Source organism: Leptonychotes weddellii, unplaced genomic scaffold (genome assembly GCF_054177405.1).
Source record: "Leptonychotes weddellii isolate Sample4059 unplaced genomic scaffold, ASM5417740v2 HiC_scaffold_5993, whole genome shotgun sequence".
Classification (NCBI taxonomy): Eukaryota; Metazoa; Chordata; class Mammalia; order Carnivora; family Phocidae; genus Leptonychotes; species Leptonychotes weddellii.
This window is the reverse complement of record NW_028028369.1, coordinates 1-10,522: the sequence shown is the minus strand read 5'-3', so window position 1 is coordinate 10,522 and position 10,522 is coordinate 1. Positions and strand designations below refer to the sequence as shown.

Genomic DNA, 10,522 nt, shown 5'->3' with positions numbered 1-10,522 from the left:
TTTTTTTTTTAAAGATTATTTATTTATTTATTAGAGAGTGAGCAGGAGAGAAACAGCATGAGAGGGGAGAGGGTCAGAGGGAGAAGCAGGCTCCCCGCTGAGCCGGGAGCCCGATGTGGGACTCGATCCCAGGACCCTGGGGATCATGACCTGAGCTGAAGGCAGTCGCTTAACCAACTGAGCCACCCAGGCGCCCATGCTGTATTTTTTTTCTTGGCCTGAATATTGACCTCCCCATCCCAAGTAGCCTGGGAGCTCCAAAAGTCACGGCTGTTACTTACCAAGCACCCCACATTTGCTCAGCAGAGAGGGAGAGCAAAAGAGCAGTTTTTGGTTTCATGACTGAAGTGGGAACGGAAGAAGAGAGCAGCAGTGCATGTAACCCCCACCCCCATATGCCCCATTATTTAACACGTATACACGTGGACCCTACTTTCTCTCCTTGCAGGTGCCTCTTCACTTCAGCTCGTGGCCACTAACCCATGTGAGTAGCTCAGGCAAAAAACCTTGGAGTCAGTCCCTTTCTCTTTCACTTGTGTCAATGGCAGCAAATCCTGAGTTCTAGATTCCAAATGAATCCATGGTCCCATGGTCCGACCACTTCTCATTTCCCAGACGGACAACTGTGGCCATTCCGAGAAGGTGGCTTGCAGACTTCTGATGGCAGGAGTTTCAATAACCAAGTGCCCAGCCCCTGAAATCCACTGCCTGCTCTCCCATGGGCTACACCCGACCTGTACCTGAGCATGTTGGGGAAACTGAGGCAGGCCCCTTCCTGGGAGATACGGGGCTCCCCAGCAGCCTTGCTGATGTTCTTCAGGCTGCATGGTGGTTTCCAAGCTTCCGCCCAACCTTCTCTCCCTCCCCCTCCCCTGCTTGCTCAGGGTTGGACAGGCATCTCGGTCAGTGGCTCCCCCAGCCTTCCAAGGCTCCCTCCCTACGTTTCTGCACAGGAGCATTCCTCCTACTAAAGTCCTTGCACGTGTCACCCCTTTAATCCTACCTTGGGGTCTGCCTCTCCAAGGACCCGAACAAACACAACACTTTCTCAACCTCCTCCCTCTCCCCTGCTTCCACCCCATAGACAAGGGCCCAGGATGCCCTGTGAGAACCTAAGTCTGATCCTCTTCTCCCTCCCCTCAGAGCCTTCTGTTGCTCCCAGTGCCCTCGCCATGGCTCATGGGGCCCTGCAGGATCTGCCCCACCCTTTTACCTCCAGACCTCTCCTATTCTGTCCTCCCCCTCATTCACCTGTCTGGTCACCTTGGCCTCCTTGGGTTCCTGCTCATCACCCACCTCACATGCTGCTCCCTCCCCCTGGCTCTCTCTTTCCTTAGCAGCCTGCAGTGTTCCTCCTCAGGGAGACCTCCCCTGACTACCCCACGTGACTAAGACTGCAATCCCTTCCCCTCCCAGCTTTCCCTGTCCCTCCTGCTGCCCTCGTGTTTCTCCTCAGCCCCGCCCGACACACCGTGCCTCTCCCTTGCTTAGCTGTTTAAAGTGTGTCTCCCCACTAGAATGTAAGCCCCACAAGGGCGGCTGCTTTGCCTTGTCCCGTGCCCAGACACGCCTGGCACAGAGCAGGTATTCAATAATTGTGGAACGAATGGCTAGGAGGAACAACCGAAAGGGAAGGAGGGAGGGAGGGAGGAGGACGAGGCCCAGCTTGGGTGACTCACAGCTGATGGTGAGCCTGAGGGGCTTGCTTCGTGCCTGGCTGCCCCAGTTCCAGACTTCACACTCGTAGGGTCCTGTGTCATCTCGCTGGAGACCGTGGATGACCAGGCTCCTGTTGTCGGCCGACAGCACCAGGTGCTTGCTAGGCAGGAGGGCCTGGCCCCTCAGGAACCACAGGACTCCAGCCCCCTTGTGGGAGGTCTGGCAGGTCAGGGTCACGGAGCTGGCATTTTCCACGAGATTTAGGCTTGGGGACACAATGTTAGGCTTGGTCAGCATTTCTGGAAACACACACAGAGATGCGGAGTGCGGGTCAGGGACCCTTCCCCAGTCTCCTGCCCAGGCAGGCGCCATAGGGCTTTCCAGGGACATGTGTGTATGTGTTGTGGATGGTGTGTGTGTGTGTGTGTGTTCTTTGCCTATGACTGCATGATATGGGAGGTAGGAGTGTGTGCTGTGTGACAATTATGTGAGTGTGTGTATGGTGAGGGCGTGGTGTACGGACATGTCGTGTGTGTTTTAATTTTGTGTCTGTTGTATGTGTGTGTTGTGTATATGTGTTTTGTGACTATGAGGTATGTATTCACTCTGTATGTATTGTGTGTGTATATTTTCTGCATGTGAGTGTATGTTGTGTGTGGTACTGTGTTATGCATATGTGTTGTATGGTGTTCTAGACGCCTTGTGTATGACTGTGTGGTGTGGGAGTCTATATACGGAGTATGTGTAATGTGTGTCAGTTCTGCGCATGTGCTGAGGGTATGGAACGTACAGTATGTGGGTATTTTCTGTGTTGTATGTGAGGCTGCTGAGCGACTGTAATGTGTGTTGTGTGTATGTTATATATTGTGTGTGTATGTTTTATATGAGCGTGTGTTGTGTGTTTGCAGTACTGTTCGTTGTGTCTGTGTTGTGTGTGAGGTACGTATGTCTGCGTTTTATGCGAGTACATCCTGTGTGCAGTATGTGTGTTGTGTGTATGTGTGAGTGTATTGCTTGTATGTGTTGGGGGTTTGTGTGAACAGTATGAGCATGTGATGTAGGTCAATGCTGTGTTATGTACTGTGTTATATGTTTCTGTTGTGTGCGTGTTGTGTGTGCTTTGCATGTATGTTGTATGTTGGCAGCATTGTGTGTATTTATTGTGTGTGAATTGCGTGTGTGTTGTGCACATGTGTGAGTGTTCTGTGCATATGTGGTTGTTATTTGTGTGCTGAGATGTGTGAATATTGTGTTAGGGTTTGTATGTATAGAGGATCAACCCCCACCACCAACTTTCAGAGAAGCAAAGAATGGACAACCCATAGACAGCCAACCAGGTCTTGTGGAAGATGGGCCAAGCCAGGAGCCAGGTCCTTCCCTGTGGTCAGAGCCCCGTTCTGCCACCAGCCACGTAGGAAATCCCCACTTTTCTGTGTCCTCCTCAACCTCTGGGATATTGGTGTAGCTCTGATTCTCAGAGGAACAAAGGAGAGGAACAGGAAAAAGAGCCTCACCAAGGACTCGGACTTCAAGAGCACCCAGGCGGAACAGGTGGGTGGCACGGTTGGACACCAAGCACCTGTACGTGCCTTCATGTTCCGTGGACACAGCCTGGATGGTGAATGTTCTCGTGGTGGAAGACAGAGTGACGTGGTTGTTGAGAAACCAGGAATAGGCAGGAGGTGGGTGAGACGGTGTTTCCACAGAGAAGGTCACATTGGAGCCCTCTATCACCTCAACCACCTCCCCGCTGGATACACCAGAATCCAACTTGATTTCAAATGGGTCAGGACCATCTGGGAGGACAAGAACAATCATAGCAGGAATGATCACATCAGCAAAGGCTCTCTTAGGGAGACCTCAGGAGTCAGTAAATATTAATATTTCTCTTCTCCCCATCCAAGCTCTGGATCAATTACAAAGGACATACAGGAGTCTAATGGAAATTAAATGTCAGCCTTAATCCTGGGTAAAGTGGGATTGTAAGACACATCTAACGTATGCCAGAAAATGCTCTTTCCTTGCCCCTACCCAGGCAAGATTTTGTAGCAAACATCTGAAGGTTAAGGAACTTAGTTTTAGATATCTTAACCTGGATGTCCCCAGTAGAGTCCAAGTAGAGACATCAAACAGTTACTTATACGTCTGGAGGCCAAGGGTAGACAAGCCCACATTTGGATGGTATCTGAAGCTGTGAGACTGAATGAAATCACCAAGAAAGGGGGTGTTAGTGAGGGGCTGGGGAGAATGGAAAGGGACTCACAGTTCACAGTCAGGAAGGTGGGATCACTGCTCTGGACCTGGTAGAAACCCTGAGCTTTGCACTTGTAAGTCGCAGAGTCCTCCCGCTGCACAGTGAGGATGGTGAGTTTCTTGCCGTCTGTAGACAGCAGCATGCGCTCATGGAACACCAGGGGGAGATCGTTGGAGAACCAGTGGATGGTAACGTTGGCATCCTTGGTGTTACAGTAGAGGGTCACCTGTTCCCTCTGCTCTATGGCAGTGTCCCGGCTGATTGAAATGGTGGGCCTGCCGGGCAGTTCTGCACAGGGAGAAAGAGAGAGAAGGAGACAGAGGCAGAGACACAGACAGAAGAGCACCAAGCCGAATGTAGCCACAGAGGGACCCAGAGAGACTGGACTGGAATTGCCAGAAGGCAAATGAGCTCAATGCCTGGACGCAAATGCTAGACCTACTGCTCATTTTAAGTGTGATCATGGGCAACTTGCTTCCCCTCTCTGAGCCTCACTGAAGAGGATTGTACAAATGAAGCGGAAGGGGGGCGCCTGGGCGGCTCAGTTGGTTAAGCAAATGCCTTTGGCTCAGGTCATGATCCTGGAGTCCCGGGATCGAGTCCCGCATCGGGCTCCCTGCTCAGCAGGGAGTCTGCTTCTCCCTCTGACCCTCCCCATTCTCATGTGCTCTCTCTTATTCTCTCTCTCTCAAATAAATAAATAAAATCTTAAAAAAAAAAAAAAAAACAACAAATGAAGCGGAAGGATCTGGGATATGACAATGGGTCAATTAACTTCAGCTGTAAGGAGACTCACGTTTGTAACAGGGATGCCAGCCAGATCCTACTGCCCACTTCTTAGCCAACCTTTCCCACCCACAACCATGTCAGCCACACTCCACCCCTCTACCCCTGCCCCCAATACAACTGATCTGTCCGGTTGTTGCCCGACCCTGGCTGGGCCAATCTGATTTGTCCTGTTGGGACTTTGGGCATGGAATCCTGATGGGTGCTTTAGGTATGAAGGCAGGGATCAGAATGATAACCTTATTTTCTGTGCCCACATCTCTGAATCTGCCACAAGTCTGGGGTGCCCAGGGGGTCCCAGACCTAGATGGAACAACATCCTTCTCACCTTGGGTGGTGGTAAGTGGGGTGGCATCAAGGGTGAACTGGACTGCAGCTGGTGGACTCCACATGGTCAAAAGCAAGGCTGGTGGGGGAGAGAGAAGAGGCATTCAGAGAGGGGGCAGTGTGTTGGGGGTGTCCAGTTATGGACTTCATAAAGAGAGAGAGGTCTAGGTCATGGACATGGCACTTCACCCCTAGAGGCTTGACTCCTAGCCACTACTCACTGGCCATGTGACTTGTGGCATGTTTTTAATCTTCTTGAGCCTCAATTTGTCCAGCTGTAGAATGGACATAACATCACCTGCAGCCCAGGGTTGTTGCGTTGAGGTGATGAATATTGGCAAGTTGTAATGGGGCCCTCTGAGGGTCACTGTGCTCTCTCCATTGATGCTCACCCTGCAGGAGATACATGATCAGTCTCCTCTTTCCACACAGAGGGAAAGAGATGCTCAGAGAGGTGGAGTCCCTTTCCAAGACCATTATACTAAGTGGCAGAAGCCAAACTTGAACCTGGCCGGCCAGCACCTAAAGAGTGTGTTCTTAACACTGCATAATTCCTCCTGTCAGCCCAGGGATGGGCACAGAGCTTATCCCTCATAAACAGGAACTTCTGTTATCTCTGGTGGGGGAAATAAATCTTTGGTACTTCGGCAGACTTGCCCTCAGGCGGAGATTTCCCTCCCATAGGGAGGAAAAGGGAACAAGATAGCAAGAGTTGTTGGTGTTCCATTTGGCCAATCTGCATTCAGGCTTTAGGAGACCGTGGACCCCCCACCCCCAGCCCCCGTGCTCATGTGCAGCTGACCTTGACATCACCCCCAAGCCTCCCCTCAGCCCAATTCACAGGGGCCGGCAGCCATGTTTCTCTCCAGCCCTCACTGGACCCCAGTCTGGCCCGAGCGCTGCCCCATTCCCTGCTCAGTCAGTGGTTAAGGGCATGGGCTCTTAGGATATTTGGAAAAAAAATACTCTAATGCTTCCTGGGTCTATGATCATGGGCAAGAGGCTCTCTCTTTGTGAGCCTCAGTTTCTTCAACAGCGAAATGGGGAGAATAGAACTTAGTTCATGGGGTTGTTGTGAGGCTTGATGAGATATCAGATGTGATGTGCTTAAAACAGTTCACAGTAAGTGCTAGTCACTATTATTATTATGGTTATTTCTATGTTTGTATTTTCTGCCTGTAATATTGCTAGAGGTTAAGTCCACAGGCTCAAAGCCTGACTGCCTATATGTGAATCCCAGCTTTGTCTTTTTTTTTGGCAAGTCATGTCCCCTCTCTGAGTCTCAGTTTCCCCATCTGTAAAATGGAGTAATAATAGTTCCCACCTCATATAACTATAGTAAGGATAACAGAAATACTATGAGTGAAAGCATCAACGGTGCGTCTCATCACACCCATTTGAGATACACCTCCTCTGCAGACAGCCGTTACCTGGCCCCTTCCCTCCCGCCTCCTCCCCACAGGGTCCTGCCTTCTGTGCACAGGGGGAAGCAAACTCACAGCCCCTCGGGGGACCCCAGAGCCCCCGCAGCCTGCCAGGGTCAGCCAGGGAGGGGGAAGAGCTGGTCTCAGGGCCACACAGCAAAGCAGGGCTGAGTTTTGCACACCACGCATTGCGAAATCATTTCTTTGCCTCCAAAATGCTTTTTCTTATCAAAATAGTCTCGTTTCGTCCTTTTGCCTCCAAGACTCTAAGCATCAATGTCACATCCATCCCCTGTTCTGATTGAGGTGTGACCTGGCCACGCGGGGCTGGCACATCCTCCCTCTGCCCGTCTTCTCCTGTCTGCTATGTTCCAGCTCTTTCCATACCTCCCTCTGGATCTCTCTCCACGACTCCCCCCAATCTGTTTCTCTGTGTGACTGTACATTTTTCTTTCTGTCTCTGTCTGTCCTCTGTCTCCCTCTCTCCTATCTGTCCCTCCCTGTTCTTCCCTCTGCTACAGTTTCTCCTGTCATTTTCACGCTCTGCCTCTGTGTCCCCCTATTTCTCTCTAGGTCTCTGATTCTGTGGTTCTCTCTCTTTCTGTACATATGTCATTATCTCTGGTCTCTCTCTACCTTTGTCAATCTCTTTTGTATTTATCTATATTTCTGTGTGTGTGTGTGTATCTCTATTTCTCTTTGTGTCTCTGTCTCTCTTTTGTGTGCACACACACACACACCATCCCCAGCTCCCTCTGAAGGGAGCAGTGCACTCACCTGCAAGCAGGATTCCCGCCCAGTGGTGGCCCCATAAGTCAGTGAGCCCCATGGGTCCTGGCACCTGACCAGTATGCCCCGGCTTGCACACACAGATGCTGTCTTCACTCCAGCCGCACCCCTCCAGCTCCCTCTTCTTCCCCTCTGCCCTGCTGCAACCTCACTGTGATGAGAGTGGCTCCCAGGACAGACAGGGGTGGTGGCGGCGGGGAGGAACTTTGGACCCACCTCCCCCCTCTACAGGGCTCGCTTTCCTTCCTCTGTCCAGCACAGAGAATGAGAGCCCCAGGAATCCCGGGGTTTCCACCAGGGTGGAAAAGAAGAAAGAAATCCCCGCCTTTTGGCCCTGAGTCCCCTTGAGAATTACATCCCCCTCCTCCTAAGCCCCCCTCCCCGCCCCTTTGCCAGGATGCAGGAGCAATCCGGGGAGAAGGGGTGCCATGGAGGGACAACTGGAGAATGTTAGAGGTAAGGAGACCAGGAACCGAGATAATGACAGTCAATAGTGATGATAACAAAACAATAATGGTGGCTCCCGGTTGTTGAGAGCTTAATAAAATCAGGCTCGGTGCCAAGCTCGCCATGAGCAGCCTGGAAATATTAAGTGAGCTGAAATGATACTGGTCATAAACAAACAGCAGGAAGCTCAGAGTGAGCTGGGCTGGGAGAACCCCAGGGGGTGCCTGACCCCGCCTGGGGAGTAGGGGCAAGGAGGGTTTCCTGAAAGAGCAGACATCTGAGCTGAGACCGGAGGACACAGTAAAGGTTCAATACAGGAGAGGTGTTTTTTTTTAAATTCCCTATGGGCAAGACAAGCTATTGGTCTTTGGGAGCACCCAGACCAGGAAGATTTAATGTAATCAACTGGGTTAGGGAACAACCATTAACAACCATTAATCCATGTATTCATTCATTCACTAACAAATATTCCCTGAACTCCTCTTTTGTGCTGATCCCTGTGGCTTAGTAGCGTTGGGGGCACAGTAGAGACCAAGACATCCCCAGCCCTGCCAGTATGAGCTCACACGCCTGTCCTCAGTCAGTGCCAACCCAGCATGCACAGGGCTGAGCTGGGGGAGCCCAGAGGAGGCGCCTGACCCAGACTGCAGGCCAGGGAGGACTTCCTGGAGGAGAGGACATCAAGCTGGAGGCCTGGAAGATGCAGGAGTGGGTCAGGTGAGAGTCTGGTGGGCAGAGGGGGCAGCATGCGGGAGATTGCTGAGTTTGAGGCACAGAAGGAAGTTCAGGCCCCAGAACAGAGGAAGTGAGAGGGTGGGTGGTTCAAGGTAAGGCTGAGAAAACTCTAAAATGATTACCTAGGGCAAGAGAGGCACCTTGGCATCACGAGGAGAACTCGGTCACCCAGCTGCCTCAGCTTGCTGCTTGTCTGGGTCTCCGTCATACCACAGGCAGTCACCAAGTATCTGCTTCAGGGACACGTGAGGCTGAGCAAACTGGCTCTGGAGACAAACTGAGGGGATGCAAATCCTGGCCCCTCCACTTGCCAGCCGTGTAGCCCTGGGCATGTCAATCTGCCTCCCTCGTGACCACTTTCCTTGGCTCTAAGATGGGGTGGGGATGTTTTTGGCTCTTCAGAGGCTCTGCAGCTATGAGAGCCAGGATGTGTCTGAGTTCTCCACACCCCTGCTGTGGTTTGTTGGGAAAGTTACGTCACCTGTGAGCTTCCTTGTCCCATCTGCAGACCGGGACAAACAAGATGTCTGTGAGGATGAAATGATTTAATGCTGGGAAAGTGCCTGGCACGGAATAAGCGTTCAGTACGTATGAATCTCCTCTACATGTTGGGACTGTGATGACAGCAGCCCCTGGGAGGAAGTGCGCCCTCACTCAGTCATTCAACACACACGTCCTGAGCACCTCCTGTGCCTGCTCCAGGTGCTCGGGACGAAATGGACAGAAAACCCGGTTCCAGGGCTGAGAGAGATGATAAACAATGAGCATAATAAATAGGTCAGCTATGTGAAATATCAAGTGATACAGGCTAAGGAAAAATGACAAGTCAGGCGCCTGGGTGGCTCAGTTGGTTGAGCATCTGCCTTCGGCTCAGGTCATGATCTCAGGGTCCTGGGATCGAGCCCCATGTTGGGCTCCCTGCTCAGTGGGGAGTCTGCTTCTCCCTCTCCCTCTGCTCCTGCTCTCTCTCTGTCAAATAAATTAACAAAATCTTTAAAGAAAAATGAAAAGTCAAGTAGGTTAGGGGATAGTTTTATTCCATCTCGTAGTTAAGAACACCAAAGCTCATGGAGGGGAGATGACTTGCCTAAGGTTAGGCCACAGGTTCTGGTCTACCTGGCTCTTAACCTCCATCTGTCCTGCCTTCCAAGGTCCTAATGTGGCTTCTGGCTACACCCAGCCTCATCTCCTCTGTACACCCAGATCAATTAACACCTGTGGCCACATCAGCCCACCACGCTCCCACTGTCTGCAGCTCCCTGTGCCGGGCGCACCTGGCACTCAAGGCCTCCATTTTCCATCTTGTTCTTCCCAGGGTTTCTGGGTCTTCTGACGATCCACCCACTCCTCATCTGGGCTTCCCTCCTGATTCCTCTGCTCAGTCCTGCTCCCATCCCGAGGCCCTCTCCTCTCCCTCCCCTCCACCCCACCCAAGAGGACAAAGCCGCCACTGGAGTGGACTTCTCAAATCTGCCCCTTCACATAAGAGCAGGGTTTTCTCTCCCAAAATCCCCTCTTCACCCTCCCCAGGACAGGTTCTCTGTTTTCTTACCCCAACAAGAAAGAGGAACTTCCTGGGCCCCTCCCTGTTGTACAACTTTCGCTTTGTTTCTGACAGGTGAAAATAAACCCAGGGCCCTCCTGCCCCCACACCCTCACCTACCTCACCACCTGCCCCCACACCCACCTCATGCAGGCTGGTTCAAGGCTGTGTCTTGCTAGGCATGGCCTTGACTGACCTCCCAACCCATACTGCCTCCCTATGGCTGCCCTCCCCCACCCCACTTCACTCAGCAAAGATTTATTTGGCCCTACTCTGTGCCAGGCACTGTTTTAGGTGCTTAGATCACACCAGCAAACGAAACAAATACAGACCTCTGCCCTTAAAGAAATCACCTTTTAACAAGTATCATATGATCTCACTGATACGAGGAATTTGAGGAACAAGACAGAGGAGCATGGGGGAAGGGAGGAAAAAATGAAACAAGATGAAACCAGAGAGGGAGACAAACCATAAGACACTCTAAATCTCAGGAAACAGTCTGAGGGTTGCTGGAGTGGTGGGGGGTGGGAGGGATGGGGTGGCTGGGTGATAGACCTT

General features: G+C 51.8%; 1 protein-coding gene across 1 annotated transcript; it reads right to left on the bottom strand.

Annotated features, from left to right (window-relative positions):
• Positions 1–407: 407 nt before the first annotated feature.
• On the bottom strand, positions 408–7,539 carry LOC102745631 (CEA cell adhesion molecule 20). Its single transcript, XM_081811166.1, has 5 exons — positions 7,228–7,539; positions 5,028–5,105; positions 3,923–4,201; positions 3,174–3,455; positions 408–1,958 (listed from the first exon to the last, which is right to left on the bottom strand). The coding sequence occupies exons 1-5, from the start codon at positions 7,277–7,279 to the stop codon at positions 1,453–1,455; spliced, it is 1,197 nt and encodes a 398-aa protein (XP_081667292.1). The 5' UTR covers positions 7,280–7,539; the 3' UTR covers positions 408–1,452.
• Positions 7,540–10,522: the final 2,983 nt, after the last annotated feature.